This window comes from Lepus europaeus, chromosome 2, assembly GCF_033115175.1.
Source record: "Lepus europaeus isolate LE1 chromosome 2, mLepTim1.pri, whole genome shotgun sequence".
Lineage (NCBI taxonomy): Eukaryota > Metazoa > Chordata > Mammalia > Lagomorpha > Leporidae > Lepus > Lepus europaeus.
In genome coordinates, this window is record NC_084828.1 from 129,956,641 (window position 1) to 129,980,695 (window position 24,055).

General features: G+C 40.1%; 1 protein-coding gene across 3 annotated transcripts in view; it reads right to left on the reverse strand.

Annotated features, from left to right (window-relative positions):
* MED12L (mediator complex subunit 12L) overlaps positions 1–24,055 on the reverse strand; it is a 347,645-nt gene that overhangs the window by 51,401 nt on the left and 272,189 nt on the right. For 2 of the 3 annotated variants that reach the window (XM_062213029.1, XM_062213048.1), the window contains 11 exons: positions 22,712–22,843; positions 13,653–13,880; positions 12,889–13,030; positions 11,212–11,332; positions 10,445–10,546; positions 9,612–9,725; positions 6,142–6,341; positions 3,155–3,343; positions 2,107–2,181; positions 1,802–1,992; positions 823–984 (listed from right to left, as the gene is read on the reverse strand). In XM_062213029.1, coding sequence (XP_062069013.1) covers positions 823–984; positions 1,802–1,992; positions 2,107–2,181; positions 3,155–3,343; positions 6,142–6,341; positions 9,612–9,725; positions 10,445–10,546; positions 11,212–11,332; positions 12,889–13,030; positions 13,653–13,880; positions 22,712–22,843 — 1,656 coding nt within the window. The remainder of the gene's footprint in view (positions 1–822; positions 985–1,801; positions 1,993–2,106; positions 2,182–3,154; positions 3,344–6,141; positions 6,342–9,611; positions 9,726–10,444; positions 10,547–11,211; positions 11,333–12,888; positions 13,031–13,652; positions 13,881–22,711; positions 22,844–24,055) is intronic. The other variant, XM_062213038.1, reaches the window with a different exon arrangement.

The following is a 24,055-nucleotide window of genomic DNA, read 5'->3' on the forward strand; positions in this document are numbered from 1 at the left end:
ATCTGCATCCTACAGCAGAGTGCCGAAGTCTGAGTCCCAGTTCCAGCTCATGACTTTAGCTTCCTGCTGCTGCAGACACAGGAGGCAGTGGTAATGGCTTCCTGCCACCCTGTTGGAGACCCAGATTGTGTTCCCCGTCCTTGGCCCTAGCCCCAACCCAGCCCTGGCCCTAGGGCATTTAGGGAGTGAATCAGCAGATAGGAGCTCTGTCTTCTTCCTCTGTCTCACTCTCAAGTAAATGAATAAAACTTAAAACAAAAATACAGGGAGGACTCCTACCAGATATGATTAAACTGGCCTAAGGAGAGCTCAGAATGGTTAACACAAGGGTCGGGATGCCTGTGTTCCACATCAGACTGCCTCATTCAAGCTGCAACTCTGGCTAGTGATTCCAGCTTCTCACTAATGCACACCCTGGAGGGCAGTAATAATGGCTACAGCAGTTGGATTCCTGCCACCCATGGGAGAGACCTTCCTAGCTGCCACGTTTGGTCCAGCCCAGCACTAGCCACTGTAGGCATTTGGGGAATGATCCAGCATTTGGGAGTGTTCTCTCTCTCTGTCTCCTTCTCTGCCTCTCAAATGAATTTTGAAGTCAGTATTTTACCTGGTCAAAAGGGATTTGGATACATAGGCAAGTTTGACAACTAGTGCACTAAATAATAGATCCTGGAACATTTCAGGAACACAGCCTCGCCTCCCAGATGATTTTCAAGTTCATGTAAAGACTGAAGTTCAGTGGACTCTGGGTGCTTGCAGGAGGCCAGACACCCTCAGTTGTTCTTTGTGGTCTCACACTCAGAGACGCATCGCCCAACATACCTTTTCTGTTTTTGTCTGTCTCTCTCCTTTTTTGAAGAAGAGCCCAAGTGCTGCCCTTTCTCCAGCTCTTCCCCAGCAGCTTTCAACACTCTTCCCTGCACAGAGGTCGGCAGCCTGGCAATGAGGGGAGCCACCAGCCACACGCCCCTGCGTTCAGAGGAACTAAAATCAGAGACAGGTGTTATCCCGGAGGCAGCATCCTTTTCCTTGTTCATACAGTTTTAACAGAAACAGCAAAGCAAGACTCTGATGCAAATGACATAGCCTATTCCAAAACTTCCATTTTATTTCTGTACCACCTTTCCTCTTGACAAAGGCAAGATATTTGCATATACTTCCACCCCTGCTCATGAAGAGCAATGAAAGGTGCAGTTCTGAGAGGATACGGCAAACTAACCTGTGCTTTCACACTTTTCTCTGGTTCTGGCTCTCCGACCAGGAACAACCCTTCTGTTTAACAAACAATACACTTTTCTTCATGGTTATAAGATGAAATGCCATCATGCACGAGCACACCAATAACCACTGTTTAAAGTTTCAAAGTTCAATGGGTATATCTTATACCAAAATAATGAAACACAAAACAAGCTGTCTTTCTGTGACTAAAGGGCTTCATTAAGATTTCTTATGCCTATTCATTCTAATTACTATGGTATATTCGCACAAAACTGCCAATTAATTAGGGTGGTCAGAAAAGTGTTTCCTGCCTAATGAGTACCATGGAGTACAGAGGCCCAAAGGACAATAAAGACATGAATGAATCCTGAGTTCATCCATGGTTCCAAAGTGTCTGGGCCTATGTAATCAAACATTTCGAAAGCTAAGATACTATTCACCCACATTTACTCTTTAATTTATATATACAAGTAATTATTTTCCTGTGGGCTCATGAAAAAAATAACTGCATTATGCAAACTAAACCTCAATGTTGCATGTGAAAAATTTAAGATAGCCCAATAAAAACTACAGAAACTAATACCTTAGAAACGTCTTGATTCCATTCTGTCTTGTGCTACTTGCATCCGCACTTCCGATGCTGTTTGGGTTGAAGAGGCTCAAGCCCGAATTAGAAGCGCTGTTGTTCAGGTCGGCAGACTGCTGGAACACCTCTATCGTGGCCTTTGCAATGTTGTCCAGGAGATTGTTCATCTCAGCCACAGAACCGGAGCCCTGCAGCGAGGCATAAGAACGCTAGCACGCACACAGATTCCTTCATGGGCAAACATCCATGCAGTTGCTCTTTATAAAATGTCTTATCCATACACACTTTCAACATATACTCACAGGGTCCTTCAAGCACTGTTTGATCATTAACTGAAGTTCTAGCCAAGACTGTCTCAGTGTCCACTGCTCAAGATTCTGGAGAAAAAGGAAAGGATTAAAATATTAAGAATAGTGAACACGAATTAACACACAGCAATTCCTTGCAGTCGAGACTCTCAAAGAAGAGAAAATAATGTGCAATATAGGCATTTATGTGGATCAAAAGCTTCCTTTCAATCTTGGCATATATTCAATGTAGACACAAAGACATGAATAAAAACATTAAAATATCTGATTCAACATGACACTGGAGATAAAGAAGACAGCATTTCTTCTCTCAAAGTCTGTCTAACCAACCATACCCCAAAATGTTTGTAAAGATTTACTTTTGTATTTACTGGAAAGACCATCAACAGAGAGGGAAAGAGAGAGAGAGAGAGAGAGAGAGAAAGACTGACAGAGAATGAGAGAGGGAGGGAGGAAAGGAGAGAATGCTTCCATCCACTGGCTCACTCTCCAAATCCCCAAATGGCCACAATAGCTGTAGCTACAGGAGTCCGAAGCCAGGAGCCCAGAACCCCACCCTGGTCTCTCACATGGGTGGCAGGGACTGAAGTACTTGGGTCACTGCTGCCTGCCCAGATGTATTAGCAAGAGCTGAATCAGAAGCAGAGCAGCCAGGACTCAAATATACACTCCAATACACTGCACCACAATGCCAGCCCCCCAAAAAGTTCAACATGTCTTGGGTAACATCTAAGACAGTCTCTCCACAAAACTTATTCATCATGAAAATTAACCATTGGCTTAATAGACCAATATTTATCCAATGATTTTGCACAATTTACAGCATCTGTTTACTCAGCAAAAAAGTAGGCCAATTGCATAGAAAAGAAAATGGAGAGAACAAAATGTGGAATATGTCAAAGTCAGGAATTGGGTAGCAGTGACGGAGGGAGAAAAGGAGGGAGGGAGGGAGGGAGGGAGGGAGATGGGGGATTTCTTCACATTACCACAAAGAATGTGTCAAATGACAGCAGCAGCACAGCCCCTGGAAGACACCACTGACCTGAAGAATGCGCTTAATGTGCTGTCTTTGAAGGTTGTCCCCTTCAGTGCACTCTTTAATTCCATGGGGATAACAGATAAGCTGCAGTAATTTCTGTGCTTGCATATTGGAAAGCACGGGGTCCAATATAAGTTCTTTGTCTGTACATAATCTTTCAGGTTCTTTTAGGCAATGTTCTCCTACCCATTCCTAAAAAGAACAATGACATGGGCTTTTAGCATGGGTATATGATATATACTAAATTCACAGTACACAGGGAGCATAAGGCCAACAAGACTCTTTCAATTAAAAATTACATGGAAAATGGGTGGGAATAGTTCCCCCCCCCCCAAAAAAAAAAAAAAGAAAACATTTCTAACACTTTTACTTCTTAAAAATACAAAGTAGAACCTTGGTTAAAGAAAAAAAATGGTAAAACAATTATTCAAAAAGGGAAAAGAAAACACTGATATCTGTTTTAAATTGCAAAATGCTCCTTTCTCTAGGTCCTATTTTTGTGATCAATTTTCAACTTGTTGTATAATGGTAGTAATGCCATATTATAAATGCTCTTATGGAATATACTAAATTCCACTGAATAGAAAGAACATAGTATAAAGATATTAAGAAAATTATCTTCCTTTTGATGCTACCATGAGTATTACTCTTATAGACAAATATTTATGAACATCTCTTTTCTATAGGCTAATTTTTTAGGATAATCTCACAGAAGTATAATTGCTGGGTCAAGGAGTATGCCAAAAATGCAAGGCTACTAATTCATACAGATAATTGCCCTCTGGAGAGTTTCTACCAACTTAAAGTCTTAGCACCTTATCTTCACCAATTTTTCAAAGCAAATTCTTACATGAAATGGGGTAAGAAATCACCAACAATGTTGGAAACAACATCTATGGGATAAAGCCTGTTTCATAACTAATGTACCAGTAACTCAATATTGGTTACAGGTTAAAACCAGCAGGGAAGTTCATAAAATTCATGCCCAGGCCCCACATCAGACCAACCAAGTCAAATTCAAGTGGGTACCCAGACACCAGGGTTATTTTAGGCATAAAAAAAAAGTTTAAATTCTCCAGGGATTCCAATGTGAACTCACATATAGGAACCAATATACAACTGCCTCTCAATACCTATGTAACTATTCAGCTAACTTTTATCATGGGTAAGATCTACAAGTACAAAAGAAATGTAAGTTAAATTATTTTTTGTTTTAATGGGAGAAATTTAAAAAAACGCACACACAAATGAATAAATCAGAAAGCAAAATTGGTTAACTGGGGCAAGAAGGGGCAGAGAATGGAAGAGTAGAAGAGATGTGGGGAGAAGGACCACCTCCAAGTATACCATTTTTGTGTATATGGACATTTGGAAGTACGCTATTCTATATACAGAGCTAAGAGGAAAAATGAATTTAAACTGAGTGCAAACACAAACAAATGAATGGAAGCCTATTTCAGATAAGAAGCACATTTGCACTGAGGGAGAAGGCTCAAATAACTTTTAGACACAACACTTTAAACCCTTAGGGAAAAAGAAACTGTAGACAAATGATCAATTCATCCTACTCCGTTTCTTTTTCCCAGGGGGTATACATGTAACAACTCTGGAAACATGCCAGGTGTATTATAGAGTTGCTAAAATGAGCAAATAAGTTGCTATTACCAGGAACTAGGGTGTGTGTGTGTGTGTGTGTGTGTAACAAGGTGATATGAACATGAAATGAGGTAAAGTAAGGAAGAAGTTAATGAGGCTGGATTAAAATTGGAAGTATCAATATGAATTCAACAGTACATACACACACACACACACACAGATGTAGGTTTTTTTCCTAGCATGGTCTGCTGAAAGGGCCTGGAAACAATGATACCCCCACAGCAATGAAAACATATTGTACACAGATCTTCATTTTAAAGTGCCACTCTCCATTATGTTAGAACTAATGCTCCATGGTGGAATGGTGATTACAAGGGAGATACAAGATGGGTCAAGAAATGAGAACATAATTTTAAAAAGATGGGAATATGTCACATGACACAAGACCCAGAATGTAAGGATTTTCACTGCACGAGTCCGGGACAATCTGAACATGGAAACTAAGAACATTTCATCATAACACACATACATGAGTGACAAAGAGGGGGCTTAGGGTAGCCTCCTCTTAGAGTAGAATGCAAATTGATATTGTGGAAGACAGGAGCTGGAAAAAAGAAACACCACTTTGCAGCCATGACAACATAGACTAACTTGGGCAAGAATCAAAATGGATGCTTATGGGAGATGAGAGAGTTTCATGAGTAGAAAAATTGCATCATGTCAAAGCGTCTCTCCAAAGACTGCTTATGAATTACAAGAGCAAAATTTTAACTATCCAAGAGAGAAATCCTTAAAACTACACAATAGTGAGATCGTGATCAAAATCAACATCAAATAAATGTATGTTTTCATATATGATTACCTGAAAAATCTAATATTACTTCTGTAGTGTCTTGCCCAGGAATGCATCCTATAATGGTAAATCTACAGGAAATCTCAGACAAATCCAACAAGACTGGGGAAAATGACAAAACTGGAATGTAACCTATACATGAGAAAAAGCTACTGCACCAACACTAAATTTTCTGACTTTTATTAACTAGTTGGTTATGTTACAAAATAAAGCCTGGTATGTTCAAAAGTAAAGATGAATAAAGTACACTATCCTCTCCAAATGATTCAGGAAAAAAAAAAAAAGGTGCATACACCCACAATGGTGCACACAAACAGAAAATCACATGGTAAAATGTAAAAAAAAAATTATGACTTTGTTTCAAGGTTATCTTAGAGTTCTTTATTACTTTTGCAACTATTCAGAAAAGTTGAAATAATTTCAAAATAAAGTTAGCAAGAGAAACGAAAGGATCACCTCTGTACAAGTTTCCTGCAATAGTGAAAAGCTCTCTGAAAGAATACATACCCAAATTAAAAAGCAAATTAAATTGGAAAAATACCTGTTGACAGATAGTCCTCAGTACATATCTAGCATATTCTCTTAAATTGGCAGTTTCTATAGAAATGCTTTTCCCGCAGGCTTTTGAATTCTGTGAGGCAGTCCAGATATCATCAGCATTGCCGTCACGACGTAAACCCCTCATGGTGAAGTCCTCATTCTTTAAAGAGCTGACATTGTTACTGCCAATTTTGGCATCTCCTAAATAACAGAATCACAAAAGCAAAATCACAGAAGCTCAAAATACTGCCAAATATTTGGAAGCGAATGAGGCTAGCTTTCAGGGGAATTAAAGTGTGTGAACTATGCACAGTATCATCATTGCATAGTCAACGTGTTCAACAATAGAGAGAATGGATCAACAGAATGAATGCAAGAACCCAGAGAGGTTTCCATCACACATAAGACAAAAAGCAAGTTCGAGGCTCATTCCTTATTGTTTCACAAAATTAAATATACTTTCACCACATTTGGAAAGGCCACTATGAATCACACTTAGGAATCACAGAACATGGATTTCACCAATATTTCAAGCATGAATGTATTCAAATTCATTTGACTTATAGACAAGGAAAAAATCGGTTACTCACCCTTCTAGATGTCCCTTTTCCATTTCTTCTCTTACAATGACTTATTTTCTATCCATAGGTCAAGAGAAAAGTTTTGCCTTAGCCCACCTTACTATCAACTTCTTGACAAGAGAGATTTATTTCCCTGGGAATGGAAAAGGGCAATGCATACTAAGGAAGCCCCGAAACGCAGGGCATTCATTGAATAACCCATGTCTTTCACCTTCCTCTCTGTACATCCAAATCAGAAAACGTTACCTGGCCAATCTCTAATATACTCAGTGACATGAAGCTAAGGAAATTCTGTTCCTCATAACAAAATTCTGGGGGGTGGGGAGAGAGAGGGGGGACTAAGCAGAATATGTTGGAGTAGCTGGAATAAGAAATCTTCTCTAGTCAAGTCCTATTTTAAAAATAAGAAGGAGTAATCTAATCTGGCAATAATAAAAGCCTTCAGATTTCTGCCTGTTTACTCGCAGGATTATAATAAGCCTTGATTCAAAAATTTCCTGTAACCAGGAAATGAGCTGAGGTGAGGCTGAACCCGCCAGTGGTGTGAGTCAAACCAAGCCCAGGTCAGTGCCAAAAGCCTTTAAAAACCCACAGGGTCAACCAAGAAATAAGTTTTGAAAAATCAGAATGGTTTAATGCATATTTACTAATAAAATCTTATGAGGAAGGGAAGAATGTGACATTTCAGCTCATCAATATACATAACACATATGGCAAATACAAGAAGTACCATCCTCCCATCACCCACAGGAATTTATTTAATTCAGTAGGGCTCTTCATGGAAAGAAAGGTTGAAGGAAGAAGGGTGGGAAGGATGGAGGAAGGGAATATCATCATGTTCTTAGAATTATTGTATAAATCATATTCAAGCTTAAAAATTAATTCAAATTTAAATTTTAAAAAATTGAGCTCTTTAGGAGCTGAAGGAACAAAATTTAAAGAACCAAAATTTAGGATGCATTCTACATCCTCAGGTGATGTAAAAATCTCTATACCTCTAACAAGTAACACTAACATATAAATTAGAAACCAAATTCAATATAACATACGCATCTCCCTAATTCATGATACTAAGGTATTTTAACAAGTTTGTACAAAAAGGGAATTAAAGGTACGTTTAATTTTTGCTCCAAAACTTGAAATCCATGTATAGTTTTTTCATCATAAATATTTCCCATCAACTTTCTGAAGATCCCTCATTATGCATGGATTTCAAATGTTTTCTGCACAAAGATAAACCCATCCTTTAATTCCATTTCCATGAACCATGTGAATTCCCTCACTTATCCTGGTAAATAGGGATGGAAAGGCCACTGGATGGGACTCACTGAGGTCAACAAAACCTCTCTCAAAAAATAAAAGCAAAGAAATAAACACCTCTGCCAGTTCCTACTCAAATCTCTTCATTTAGTTTAGGTGCTAAGGACAGAGAGTCTATGCCCAAGCCCTCTGCAGTTGTATGGACAGAGAACAAACTGAGTGTTCAGTGCCCACCTGGTCCAAGGCTCTGCTGACATTTAATTAACCTGATCCCCACCTGCAGACCTGGAGGATGCTCCACATTACTCAGCTACTTAAAGAAGAGAGTAGATCTTAAACAGATTCAGACTAGGCCAACAACTCAGAGGGCCAGTGTCTACAGACTCCATACTTTGTTTTCTGCCATGAAACTGTCACTTACGTACTCACTTCCAATATTAGTGTACTGAAAAGCTATTATTTGCTCATCTCTCCGATGAGCACTAGAAATATTGCAGGAAAAAAAAAAAGCTAGTCACTGACTACATAAAATTATTAAACGCAACCGACCAGCCATGTTTTCCTTTGATCATCATCAGAATTTCATTTGCTGACTGTGGAGTACTACAGGCTCCTGAGCTAGAGGGGAGGTTGTGGCCCCCAACATGGCTTTAACATTCTTTAGCATAAAACTTTATGGGCATGTCAACAGAGAGCACACACATACAAGATTTGTGTATTTTTAAGTGAACATTTTATACTTTGTTTTATGAAAATGCTGTTGTCCTACCCTGTCATCACCAAGTAGCAGGACAGGGCTATAATTTCCAAAGATGCTCTTTAAGATTCATCTAAGGCAATTCCTACACACTTGGGTAATTTCTGCTCTAATCACAAGGAGCTCCATACAGTAAGTATTATTTAGTAGAGGTCAAAAGAAGGTACTCAAAGCTGGAATTAGGTAGCCTGAAATCCAGACTTCCAGATCATTCAAGTTCTTCTGATTTACAGAACAAAAATGTTTTAAGGTATTAACACTGGAAATGGTCACAAAAGGCAGTACTTCTGAAGAACGTATACAATTAGGATGTAAAGAACATCTTGGACATTACAGCTTAAATGAAAAAGTTGTGACAGTTAACGTTGACTTATCAATAATACAAACGTCACTGCGACTTTCACCTGGTTCATGAACAAAACAAAGGCAGAAGGACCCAAACTAGTTCAGAATCGTAAAAGCAGAAACTTCACGATTCAAACCCAGGTGTTTTGATGTTCTCTACCTGGGTGACCCATCTGCAATTTAAATATTAAGTCAAATCACCAAGTCATCCCTGACCCTCACCAAGAGTGATTTCTGCTGAACACTGAAGGCCAATCAACTCTGTGGGCTTGAGGATCTATCAGACATCATTCAGTGAGGACACCACAAAATATCACACGTAAATTCTCAGTGTCCCTGGAGCTGAGGGACAGAATCCTCAGCGAGCCCAGCTATACTTAGACTTGGAGAATGCCAATGAATGCTTTCCAGGAGAACAAACAGAAATCATGATGGCAATAATAATGATTAGCGTTAAGCCTGAAAACAAATTGTTCTGCCTCTGTTTCTGGTGATTAACCAGGAAGCTTCGGGCTAGGGTAGTCTTACCAAGCATCATAATTGCTTTTAAGACAGCAAACACGGCTCCCACTTCGATGCTGTTGTGAGCAGCGGCCAAGAGGTGTCTATCACAAGATGATCTTATTCCGGGGAAAGGTTTGCCTGTGAAAACAACAACAAACATTTAATGGTCTCATCACCATCATTAACCATCTTTTGTAATCATTTACAGTCAGTGGGGCCTTTCATTGTTAGACTGTGGGCGCTTAATTGCCATTAGCTTGCTATAATTGATGCTTATGGATTCACTAAGAATCACTGCCAGGATGCCTTACTTAACTTTTTCTTTTAAATTACTCAACTACTGCCTTTGATCCTTAGAGAGCCATATCAAAATGACTAGCAAGAATTCCATACACTTGTGTTACTTGTGTTACTGTCACACAGGCACACAGACATCTATTTAGAAATGATCTTTTGAAACAGAGTTCACTAATACCCCGAGAACTCTGAGCTTATGACTTTAGCCTTAGGAAAAGAATAAATGAGTCACCAGTGCCCTAAGCTGTTACGGTGTGGTTTACAATCAACATAACATGGAATGCTAGAGGATCGCACGGCCCACCAGCAAAGCTTAGCCCAAGAGCAGAGGCACTGCATTGTTTATTAACTCTTACTGTGTATTTCTCAACACATCTGGATATCACACAAATGAAAGGTGCTGAAAACCCTCTCACTGGCATCATCTCATCCCCCACCACCCCCAGTTCAAGCCCCCGGAACACAGGAAGGAAATTACGGAACAGTCATCCCACTCGGTCATTATGGAACTTGGGCTCCAAGCGCACATGTCGTTGGTGACGCCCCCACTGTCCGCTCACCCGCTGATTGAGGGAAGAAGTAGGCTTGGGGAGCTCGGAAGAGGTGGAGCAGCAGTCGGCAGGTCATCCTCGCCCCAGGCTCCGCGTCCGCATCTCCACAGGCTAGGACAGGGGATTGCAAGGCAAGTTTTCCAACATATTCAGGACCAAGTCCTTCAAAGTTCTCTATGGAGCAACATTTTCTCAGTATCTCAAGTAACTTCTCTTTATGGTAATAAGGAACAGGCTGCCCTCTGAGAATCCTGAGTGCCCCCTTAGAGCAGGTCACGAAAAAAGGCAGATTCCAGCCTTTCCCACAGAGATCCACGGTACAGTGTTACTCATCTAGAATGACCATTACAATTCTACCATCTCTACTGGGATGTCTCTCCACCTCTCAACGAGCATGCCCTCAACTTTAATAGTCAGAAACTGGAGTCAGTGCTATGGCATAGAAGGTAAAGTTGCTGCCACCACGTGCAACGCCCATATCCCATGTGGGCCTCAGCAGCCCCGCCTGCTCTACTTCCCATCCAGCTCCCTGCTAATGCCTGCTGCCACCCATGTGGGAGATCTAGATAAAGCTCCTGGCTCCAGCCTGGCCCAGCCCTGGCCATTGTGGCCATTTGGGAATTACACCACTAGATGGAAGATCTCTCTCCCTCTCTCTGTCTCTTCCTAGCTCTAACTCTGGCTTTCAAATAAAAATCAAAAAGAAAAAACAAAAAAATTGACAAAAAGTTAGAAACCACTCCACCAAGACAACAGACAAATAACAGGTGCCTCACCTGCTGCTAGGAGAGAGGGAAGTGCAACGTGCTGCACGACGTCCTCCAGGGAAAAACACTGTCGTGCTATCAGAATAGCAATGAAAGTAGCTAATGAATCATGGAATGAAAGGTCACTCACCTTCAAGAAAAACATTGACAGGTTTTAATACCTCACATCCGTGTAAGTAGTATCTAAGATTAATATCTATGAGAATATAGGCAATACCAACAAGATCTCTAATCCCAACATGAACCAATAGAGAGGGGGTGGTAATTTATCGGGATTGTTCTCTTGTCAGCCAATTTTTACTTGATAAGACAAAGGAAGACGCTTACCTGCATGTGAATGCTATAAAAAGGTACTGAGCCTTAACCCACATGCATGCAACTGAAAAGCTAAACAAAGCTAAATCCAGAAATTACTAAAAGATGGAGCCGCCTGAACACTTCCGCAGATGCAAATGACATGTAAATAAATGGTTAAGACCATTAGGAAACAAGGAAGAGAAGATGACTCGCCCTAGTGGAGAAACAAGCTTCACTAACGTGCTGGAGTTTCAGGGACAACCAACAGGGCTTCCTTAATGTACTCAAAATAGTTTTGAAAGGAACTCTGGAAGTTGCAGATTTAAAAAGAAGGAGACAAAAAGAGAGAGAATTAAAAAGAATTTAAAAAGAAAAGAGAATTAATCTCTATTGTATAGATTTTACATGGCTTTTTGGGGAGAAAAGAATAAGAAAGCAACTATACTAACAGCCTTCATATGGACTCACACTGTATGCCTGGGACTGTGCTTCGTAATTTACAAAAGCATCTCATTTAGCTGACACTGTCAGCTTCACACAGTTACTAATTCCTTTTTCACAGATGAGAGACTGAAGCAGAAGGCAAAGTGTAACCAAAAAAAGAAAAAAAAAAAAAAACACAAAGTCCTGGAAACATGCTAACGGGCAAAACTCCTGTTTCTTTCATCCGGGAAAGGAGACTGCAGCTGTGAATTTTAAATATCTAAAATATTTGCAAGTATCTGCACAATGGAAACATGGAGGCAGGGCTGTCCACTGATTCCTGAGCCCGGGGAGTCAATCTTCAACCAAGAGGCAGTTTTAAAACTGTATAAAGTTCTTTTGTACATAAGATATAATGACAGGTGACACTCTGAGAAATAATAGGCAGAAACAGCAAAGAATCAATGCTGATGTCTAAGAAATGCACACATCACAGATGAGCATGATTCTAGGAAACACGTAGCATAGACAGGGGTATCTCATCATCGTTTTCCAGACACAGACACTAAGAAAGATTGGACAGAAATCCTGTACATTTAGGACTGGTTATTCTTACACAGCACAAAGAAATTTAGACAGCTGCTTTAGTTTCTTCATGTCTCATGCCACGAGGAGACCCAGGCTCCTGGTAAAAATTGAAAACCAGCAGCTCTGAAGAGACCACACATACATAAAATATTTAAAGAAACATGGAAATTCTTAGCACCTCTGCTACAGATTAAGCTATTCATTTTATTTATTTCAAATTTTTTCCAAGTATTTAATCCTTGGCAACTATACTGTTATTACTTCCAGACAGAAAGAGAGAAAAAAATGTTCTATAATATTTCTGCTAATTCAAAACACATTGCCCATGACTAAATATCAAGTTGCACAGATGAGGTTGAAAGGAAAAAGCAAACTTACATCAACAGTGCAAAGTACATCATTAAATCCCCACACGTGATTTGATGAGCAACAAAGAGCCTTCAGGACTCCCAGCCACTCTGAGCTAAGGACAGTGCAGCATGCTGTCAGCTCCGAGGAGAAATTGGCTATGTCGTTGATCCTAGGAAAGAAACAGAAAACAGCAGAAGGTAACTTGTATAAAAGAAAACACTCATATGTGATATGAATAATGAACACACATCTCAATTATCATTTTTCTAGATCCAAGGATATAATAAATGCCTACATGTCAAACAACTTAGCAGAACCTGGAGCAGGAAAAAAAACAAGTGTTTTTCAACTTTCAATGCTATTAAGCAAAAAAGTAATAATCAGCGCTAATATGGATTAGAATATGTTTAGTTCTAAGAACAAATCTCATCTATGATTTACATTTTCAAGGGCATCAAAAAAAATAAACCACTATGTAGTTTAGGTAGGACCACATATATAATTTTTTTTTTAAAAAAAAGCTGGGTATCTTTTATTTCATATTTTTACTATCTTAGAAAATAGATCACATAATTGATAGACAATGTCTAAAACATGTCATACCACAGTAACAAGCCAAAGCCAGAAAGTACTGTCTCTTGGACAAAGCAAATTATAGGATGGAACAGAATAAAGGGAGATTTTTAAAAAGTCAATGATAGCCAAATGTCAGTCCAGACAATTACTAAAGATTTAAGTGCAAAGGGAACAATGCTTTGGTTAGTCATGAATTCCACGTTAACCCATCTCACCTTCCAGCATCCTGATGGCCCATACATACATTCATGAGAGTATTGCAGACAAAGCTGTAGCGATTGGCTGCATTGTCACTAAGGATCTTGCCCAGCATTGAGTAGTTGATGCTACGAGCCGAGGGATTCTCAATAAAATCCATCATGAAGTCCGGGTCCCATCGCAAGTTAGAATTTGCAGGCATCACATTATTATAAATGGTTTGCTTTACTTTTGAACAGGCACTACTGAGGTTATAAGAAGAAGAATTAGAAAAGAAAAGAAAACTGGAATAAATACAGTTATTCACTTAAGACATATTAAATGATAACTGCAATGCATTCCTGGAGAAAATCCCCAGTAGAAGCTCTTGATTTGAACTTCATAACTGGATTGACACTGGGTCTAGTGCCTAGAATGTAGAAATTGCTCAATAAATAGTTGCCAAAGGAGGGACAGAACAAAACAAGCATAAGAAATTTGGATACTAATTTGAATGATTTTTAACTTTTTCTACATTTTACATGCTCTAAAAATCAAAGAATTCAACGAAGGCTTCCCACAACTGTCTTTTACAAGTGCATGGAAATGCTATTACTTAAGAATAAAAATGGATTCAGTTGCACTTTGGGAAAATAATTGGTGTTAGAAACTAATTACACATTCTGCAAAACTGTTTCTCAAGGTACCATATATCTGGTCAAAGTTCATGTGCCCAAGCCACTGGTAGCATTGTGGTAGGGCTACAAAGAAAGAGGGGTACATTCCAGGGAGAGCGGGAGGATACGGACAGCACACAGATTCTGCAGGAGTGAAGAAACTACTGTATCATTCCTAAAAATGTATCATGTTGTGTTTCTCTGTAGCATCGAGAGCTTGGCCTATCATGTGAAAAGAAAATCCATGTTTCAGTGAGTTACATTTGAACCATGTACAGAAAATTATAACAGGCATTAGAAGGTTTCTCCTTCAATCCTGCTCTATAGATGAGACTGAGGTTGATGAAATCTCAAAGCTCAGCATCAATCCGAGAGATGATCTGAAGGAGGGAGAAGCTGCATTTTAGTAAACACTGGAGAGAAGAATCTCTATTATCTTAAGTCTCTACGCAGTGACAACAGTTCAGGGTGGCATGCCTGTATGCTTTTTCATTTTCAGTGCAGGTATTCTATAACTGTTTCAAATATAACTCACTGAAATATGAACTTCTTTTTCATATGATAGAGCCAGCTCTTAAAGATACAAATTCCTGGGGCCACTGCAGGTGGACTGAACCTGTGTGTTTCACAAGCTCGCCCAGATAACCTAGTGCCAAATAATGATAGGAAGCATGACTGGTGGAGAAGACTGATGCCACTCACTAAATGGCAGTAGTCACAATCTTCTAGATTACCGATCTTTCTTCCCAGAAAACTTAGGCAAAGAAAAAGTGCCAGTAACCTCTGAAGAATACAGAGTGTAATATGGAGTTACGACTTTTTCAAAATGATGGACATTAAGTTGTCCCTCTGCTTTTAAATACCTCTTCTGCTGGCTTACTTTCACCACACTTTCTATTCAACCTTTTTCTTACAACTATCATAGCAATAGACCTTACTGCTTACCTTTCCGACTAAAAGTGAAGCACAGCACACTCTGCTCCGAGTTCCAGCCCTAATACCACACATTCTTGGTTTCCTCTACTTTCCCAATGTCCTTGAATTTTCAAATGAGTAGATTTCTGCAAACTATAATGCATTACCTCTCTTTTTATTCAACTTCACAGCAGCTCTAACAATGGATCCATGCCTATCTTTAGAAACTTAAGGAATTCTGTCTTTCCTTCTGAATTCTAATGAGATACACACCACCATGCCTTCTTGTGCAGAATTCTGTTGAGTTGCCTCTCGTCTCCCTCCAGCCTGGATTGCATAATCTCTATGAACTCTGTGGCTCACTGTGAAACTCCTCACATTTCATATCTAGGCTTCCCGTCTCATGTACTACACTCTTTCTAGATAGGCTCCTATGTTTTAATGAAACATGAGCGCAGTCTGAATCACTCTTTAATTTTCATTACTCTGTGCTTCCGGCACATATGCAGTGAAGCTAGTAATTCACACGTTTTCCTTCTGAAACTGCATGTAATGAAAACATCTGGTAGAGAAAGGAAAGCAACACATTCTAAAAGAATGTGCTAAAAGAACTTGCGTTCATGTCTAAGTTTATCATTTTATGGACACAGAATTAGGCACAATCATCTGTTGATATAGAAAATCACTTCCACTTTCTGAGAGTGTTTTGAGGATTGATGGAAATAACTCAGCCCAGTGCTTGGCAAACACAATAGCTCAGTCAGTAATAGATGTGATTAGTATTATGCTCCCTTCAAATAAGTTTCCTTCTCATGCAACTTTGTAGTTTCAGATACACTTACTAAAACTGTCTTATTAGTATACCAATAGAAATTTGTGTATTCCAGCTTTTATTTGCCTTTTATTTTGTGATTCCAAAAGACAGACCATTGACTTCAAGAGATCCCAAGAAAGCTGCATGTTCTCTTCCAGTAGAAAAATTATTTTTAGGGAAAAAATGTACATATAAAAAGTTACATATTTATGGGGTTCTGTGTGATGTTTTCTTACACATATACATTGTGTACTGCCTAACCAGGGTAAATAGATTTATCCTCTCAGCATTTAACATTTCCTTGAAATGCAACATCCAAAAGTCCTAACTTCTACATTTTTGAGAAAGAAACATAAAACAAACACTGTCTGTCTTCATTCTACAGTCAACAGAACCCAGAAACTTCACTCCTATCTAGCTATAACCTAGTACCTGGCAATCAACCTTTACCAATCCCCCCCCCCCCCCGACTCCTCCCCAACTTCTAGTAACCATTATTATATTTTTAACTTCTATGTGATCAACTACTTCTTTAGGCTCAACATATATCTTGGCTTATTTCACTTAACATAATGATCAACAGATCCACCCACGTTGTCGCAAATGACAAGATTTCATCCTTTGACAGAAATATTCTACTACATATGTATCATATTTTCTTTATAGATTCATCAATAGATGGACAAATAGGTTGTTTCCATTTCCTGGTTACTGTGAATAGTACTGGAATAAACACAGGAATGCAAATATCTTTTTGACTGACAGATGTCATTTTCTTTGGATATTTACCCAGAGGAGGGATTGCTGGTTCATAGGGCAGTTCTATTTTTAGTTTCTGAGGTACCTCCATACTGTTTTCTACAGTGGCTGTACTACTTTACACGCACATCAACAATATGTGCGTATTCCCTCTTCCCCATATCCCCACCAGCACTAGTTTTCTGTTGTCTTTTTGATCAGAGCCAATCTTACTAGGGTAAGGGTAATATCTCATTGCAGTTTTAATTTGCATCTCCTGGATGATTAGTGATACTGGCCACTCCAGCTATTTTTTGGATTCCATTTGAATGGTACACCTTGTTCCAGGCTTTTACTTTTAGTTATGTGTGTCCTCAGAGGTGAAGTGAGGGTCTTGTTAGTAGCACATAGTTCTTAAATCCATTCAGTCATTCTACTTCTTTTAATTAGAGAATTTAGCCCATTGACATTAAAGCTAATTATTGATAGGTAAGGTCTTACCACTGCCATTTTCATACTTTTATTGCACTTCCTTTCTTTCTTTGTCCCTAAATTACACTCTTCATTTGTGGTTAAGTGCTTTTCTTGAGTGACATACTTTGATTCCTTTTAGTAAGTCTATGTACAGATTTTGCTTTATGGTTATCTTGTAGCTTTTAAAAACTTCCTTTGGCTATAACAAGCTATTTAAAAACATCACAATTTAACATTTATTATAACAATCAAAACACAGGAAAAATATATTGATAAGAAATCCTAATAAAGAACTTGTGCTCAATTCCTCCCCAAATTTTGAATTCTGATGTTACATTTGCCCTCTTTCTACATTGCCTGTCTCTTAATATTTTAGTGATCATAATTTTTTTAGTCTTCCCAGAAAAGATTTACACACATTTGTAATATTACAGCTTTCTGAATTTGTCAGGTTACTTTTTTTTTTTTTTTTTTTTTTGACAGGCAGAGTGGACAGTGAGAGAGAGACAGAGAGAAAGGTCTTCCTTTGCCATTGGTTCACCCTCCAATGGCTGCCGCAGCCGGCGCACTGCAGCCAGCGCACCATGCTGATCCGAAGGCAGGAGCCAGGTGCTTCTCCTGGTATCCCATGGGGTGCAGGGTCCAAGCACTTGGGCCATCCTCCACTGCCTTCCCGGGCCACAGCAGAGAGCTGGCCTGGAAGAGGGGCAACCGGGACAGAATCTGGCACCCCAACTGGGACTAGAACCTGGTGTGCCGGCGCTGCTAGGCGGAGGATTAGCCTGTTGAGCCATGGCGCTGGCCAGTATACTCTTACCAGTGAGTTTTCTACCTTCTGATATTTTCTCCTTATTTGTTGGTGCCTCTGTCCTTCCGCTGGAAGAACTGGCTTTAACATTTCTTGTAACATGGGTCTGGCAGTGATAAATTCCTTCAGCTTTCGCTTGAGAATGTCTTTCTCTCTCCATCACATCTTACGGTAGCTGTGCTGGAGACGGTATTTTTGGCTGGCCATTATTTTGTCCTTCAGTACTGTAAAAGTCTCATCTCGCTTAAACCTGGGCAGCAGGTGACCTGGGACCCCTTCAGCTGTTATTCGCCTCTTCTCTCTTACAGCTTGGAGAATCCTTTATCTTTAACCTTGGAGAACTTGATTATAATAGGTCTTGGGGGGGACTTGGTTGGGTTGAATCTCCCTGGTGACCTTTGACATTTTTGTACCTGGATAGTTATGTCTTCCTCTAGGTTTGAGAAGTTTTCAGTTCCTCTTGAATCCCTTTAATATTTGTTCTTTTATATTTAATATTGGTCCTCTTCATGCTATCTCAAATGTCCCACAGCTTTTTTCATTTCTACTGATTCCTTTTTTTTCCCCCCTCTCTGTGTATTTTCAAATAGCCTGTCTAAAGTTCACAGATTATTTCTTCTGTTTGATCTATTCTGCTATTAGTGCCTTCTATGACAGTTTTAATTTCCCTTGGTCTCTTGAATTTATTGTGTTTCCTTATAAGAGCTAGTTTAAAATCTTCATCTGAACATTTGGAAATTTCAGTTCCTAAATGGTTAGTTTTTGGCATCTTACTTTGCTTTTTAGATGAGGTCATGACTTCTTGGATGTTCCTGATGTTTGCTGGAGTACAATGTCATCTATACATTAAAGGATTAGTTGTTGTAATCTTGCTTCATTTGTGGCTGTCCTTCTCTAGCTTCTAGCTGGTCTGTTGGGCTGCTGAGGTGGGCTCTGCCCGATGCTGCACTATCAGCCATGGGTAATGCCAGCTGGGCCATAAGACTGCTCATCCTGGACCATATACTCCACAGAAAACTCAAACAGGTCCAGAGCTGTTTGTAGGCACTGCCCACAGCACAGAAACTGCTCAATGCTGGCGCTGGCGCTGAGTGCCAGCACAGATCTGTGATCCCTTGCTGTCCAGCCAAAGTGGTACGAGGGGTGAGACAGGCAGGTCCTCAGCTCCTCAGGCAGCCTTTAGGTGGGTCACAGTCATCATCAGGTGCTATGCATTCTTGTGTGTGTACACCAGGCCCATGAGAGGTTGCTGGCAACTTGTGCCAAAGCAAGGCTGTCTCACCAAGGCTCAGATCTCTGCCAGACACAGGGGCAAGTCCAGAGATCCGCACGGCACTGGGCTTTACCAGCCTAGCACTGGCTTCTAAACCACAGTCCCTTTGTTGTCTGCTGTCTGTTCAAAATTGGAGGAGGGTGATAAAGGCTCCCTGACTGCCTAGGTTGCCCCCAGCTTGGTCACACTTGGGTCCCACAGTTCTTGGATTCCGAAACTTCCCAGGGATGCCCTCCAGGGCCATCCATAGCTGGCAATGACACACACCAAAAACAGCCCAATTCAACCCACCAGATGCCAGGAAAATCTACAGGCTAAGGCCATGAGTACCAGCTGCCTAATGAGGCTTTTGTGCTTTATTAGGAGCCAGGCCTTAGAGCTGTGGGCCCAGCTTTGAGCTGATCAAGGTCCTAAGTGTCTTTTCCCAGCCTCTCTGAGTAGCTGGGGTTTCCCTCTTCTGCTGCCAGTTGGAGGACAGGTGGTGGTGACTGCCTGGCTGTGGAAGCTCCAAATATTCACTCCATGGACAAGAGTCTGGGGGAGGGTTGACGGGCTCAGGCTGACTAAATCTCTTCTGGAGTGGGCCTGGGCCTGGAATCCGGCTCTCTCTCCCTGTCCCAAACAGGGGGTCTCTCCCCACATCGTGCTCCTTGGAGCTGGGGGAGGAGTGACCATGAGCAATTCTCCTTCTTGCTTTCTTCCATGCAAGTTTCCTTGGGATTGTAAGACGGGCGCCATGGTCTCTCACCTGGGCTTCTGTCTACAGCTGTTCACACTGGTGTCTCTATGGAGAGGTGGTCACCAAAGTTGCTTCCTCAGCCACCATCATGGCTCCACCTCTTCTTCCCATTTTTTTTAACAGAGCAAATTTTACATTTTGTTATTCCCTGTGATGTGCCAACTTGCTGATGCCTAATGCCTCGATCCATCGTTGGTCCTCTAAAATCTCTACCCATCCAGTGCATGTCACTGGGATTAACACATTTAACTTACCTGTTCTACACTGCGGGGGATTAGGGGTCACACTGGCTACTGGGACTGTCTGTGGAAGTCCACCATTAAAAACAAGGCTACTACAAGAACTTAATGAGAAAGCTCTCTGACAAGCGTGAACTGAAGCTGAAAGCTCTTGGGTTAAGTGATAGGAGAATACCACGTATAAATACCACGTATAAAAGAAGACAGACTACTGCAGAGAGCAATTGCAAAGGTCCATTCTAACAGTCACAAGATTCACTGGATGCCTAACCCATTTCATGGTGACATGTTGTCACCTTCTGTTTACCAATATTGTTGAAGTATGATCTATATGCTTCATGTAACAGATTTCTCACAGTGCTACAAAGAGCCACACATTCTTTCAAGGACTGGAATATAGAAGTGAAGGCAGCAGAAAAAGCCTCTGCTTTTATGAAGTTGACATTCTCGGGGGGACTAAGACTATAAACAGATATACAGTGCACTGATGGGTAGCCGGTGCAAAAATTCAGACAAGGTCAGGGGCAAAGGGATACTTTTTGAAATAGAATGGTCAGAGAGGGAGAGCCGTGAATGAAGGCTGGGAGTGAGCATGCAAACAGACGTGGGGAAGTGTCACCTTCCAGGAAAGAGCAAGTATGAAAGTTCCAAAGCAGGAATGTGTTTAGGGTGCCTGAGGACCTGTTAGGCATCCGTGTAACAAGAATGACGAAAATGGGAAAACAGGTAGAAGAGAAGATTAGATCCTTTCAATTCTGAAAGCCATAGAAGGACCCTGAATTTTATTCTGAATGGATGGGATACCATTGGAAACCTGAATCATTTTTTTAAAAAGGAAGACTTTCACAGATAAGTTCAGAAATGCTCAAGAGAGTCAAGGGTGCAAGCAGGAAAGCCAGTTAGAAGGACTCTGCAACGATCCACTCAGGAGATGACCAAGGTGGTGGGACCGAGAGGGTTGAGAGTAATCAGATGCTGGTTCTCTTAGAAGGCAGGACTCACAGGACTTACCAGCTTGATTTACTGTCATCATCTGCTCTTCCCTAACCTGCATTTGGACTCCAAATTCATTTTGCCAGGTATTACTATTGCCCGCCCTCCTTTTATCTACAATTAATACTCCAAGATTCCTCAGAATATCACTAAGTAGCAGGTACATTCTCCCCCTTGTGCTGCCCATGGGGATAGCAAGTCCAAGACACAAACAATGACAAAGATTTGGGGCTGCTATCTGAAACAGAAGGGTCCATGAAGCAGAGACACACATGAAGGGAAGAAGCATGCAGTTCTCAAAGAATGTTCTGTATGAGGCAACAGCAGGTGCAAACCGCAGAAAACCCTCTAACATTGTAATAACAGCTAAACAGACAGGGACTTGTAAAAGGAGTTTATACCTACAGCAAAAAAGTAATTCCATATGAATTCTGGATAAGAGGATTTAGAAGATAAAAATAGTTGAAGAAATACAATTCTGGATTCATCATACACTAATATGTCCCTCAGGCAGTAAGATTTACTGACAGGAATAATATTCATGGCCTGATAATCCCAGCAATTTACAGTCAACGACAGCCAGCAAGCTAACTGCAGACTCTGTAGTATCTTCTTAAAATCAGCTCAGCTATGTTTCTTGTTACAATAGGGAACATTAGGTAGTATTTATAGCATATTATTAGATAATAGTTATAGTACTAGATATTATGTTTATATTAATTGAAGGTGTTGATCATTTTTAAAAATCTCATTAACCCATGAAAACATTATTTAATAAATTATTTTTTTAAAGAAGAAGAAAAAATGGCCTAGAAAAGCTGTAGGAAAATGAATGGGGCCACCGGGCCTTCTTTGAATCACGAGGAAATGAAAATATTTTACAAAGTTCATAATGTCCAAAGCATATTAAAATTAAAGTAACACAGAAAACTCAAAAAATGGGATATCAAACCAGCAGAGAATCCACCAAGATACAAAACTGCCTCATCAAACCTTCTATTAGATTTAGGATTCAAATTAATTTTAAATGTAAAGATACACCAAATATTTATCACTAATTCAATATGATAAAACGTAGTATCTATAAGACAGAATATAAAGTTAAAAAACCACTTATTTCTTGAAAAAAATAAAATCAAAGTTCGATAATTTACGACCTAAAGTCATTTTAATAAAGGAAAATCAAAGCAAAAAACAAAAAACCTTATGTTCACACTCTTACATTGCATAATGGTCTACTGTTTATTACCATTATGTATTTAATACTCAGTTTAAATAAATCTCGAGTATATAAAAATACTATCTGACAGATATAATTGCCATTAATTTTATGAAAAGGGCTGTCAGTCATTGTTAAAGGAGAGATGAGGTTAGGGTCCCTAATGCACACAAGCATGATTCTACTTGGGATTTTGTCTTCTACTCACCTGAAGAGGTCTCCAAATTTGCTTCTGAGGTGGCTACATGACACATAGAGATCGTAGAGGTAGGCTAAGATGCATCTTTCGGGGGAGGAGCATTCTGAGGGGTTTACAACATGCTTTACCACACCACACAACCTGAAGGGAAAAACACACGAAGAAATGAATGCATATTCTCCTAACGCACAAGGTATTATGTGACTCTTTTAGAGTGAAATTATGTCCATATATTACTTGAATAATAAGAAGATATCTGTGCTGAAAATAATCACATAGCAAATGGTGAATAACCAGGTGAAAGATCAGTTTCTATCAGGATATTGAAATATTAGCTACAAAAACAACTGCAGATATGTCACTGACTACAAAACCGAAGGCAATCAAGGACATTCCCCCGTATATAGAGGTAGGAGTGGAGGAACCCACCAATTAAGCTGCTACGGCCAGGACACAAAAGGAACCTCACAGCAGAACCTCTCTTCAGGAAGACGAGTCACACATTCAGTCACCTTGCAAAGTTCCCGAGTTTACTCCTTTTTAAAAGAGCAATTTGTCGGAGCAATGTATCTGGGAAATACACGTTCAAGAACATGAGCTCATTCTGGTATGAAGTTGAATGTGTGTTTTGGAGGCATATTCTGTGGTTTAGCCAGACTAAAGTTTATTTTAGTTTACCTTATATAAAAAGATAAAGCCCTTTCTTGTTAGTGACATTTTCCATAACTCCTCCCATTCAGAAGTACCCCTTCCTACTCCAGTTCTGGGTCATGAGAGCTGTAGCTTCCACAGTTCATAGAACACAGAAGCCCATCCAGAACGGAAGTAAGCACTAGTGTTCTATCCACCCTAGTCCGAGTTCACTGCCATCTTGTATTCTGTCACAGGGTCATCCTAAACTTCACTCATGGTGTCACAGATGACCTGGGTTACTGGAGCCGGGAAGTGCAGCAGAAATCATCTTGTTCATTATCCTCTTTATACAGAGGTGGCTCTGCTGTGCATTTGCTCAATCACAAAGAGGTAGTTGGCAGCAGAGCCCAGAGGAGAGTGTACAAAGGGGAAAGAGGAAGGCAGGAGTGCACCTGGGATGTCAAGGTCGCAGAGGACAATGGAATCACGGGTACCACAGGTGGAACCCAGGAGACTCCTTAAAAAAAAAAATGGCAATGTGGTCTCTCAACTCCTGTGAACTGATGTCAACAGATGGGGCCAAATAAATGCTTCCAATTACAGCAAAACTTTTCATAAAGTTAAGAGAAAAAGTAATGATTTAGAAAGTCCTAATACAACCTATAAAGACAGTACTATTTTATGACTGCTAAAAACAAACACATATTTGGAGTTGGATAC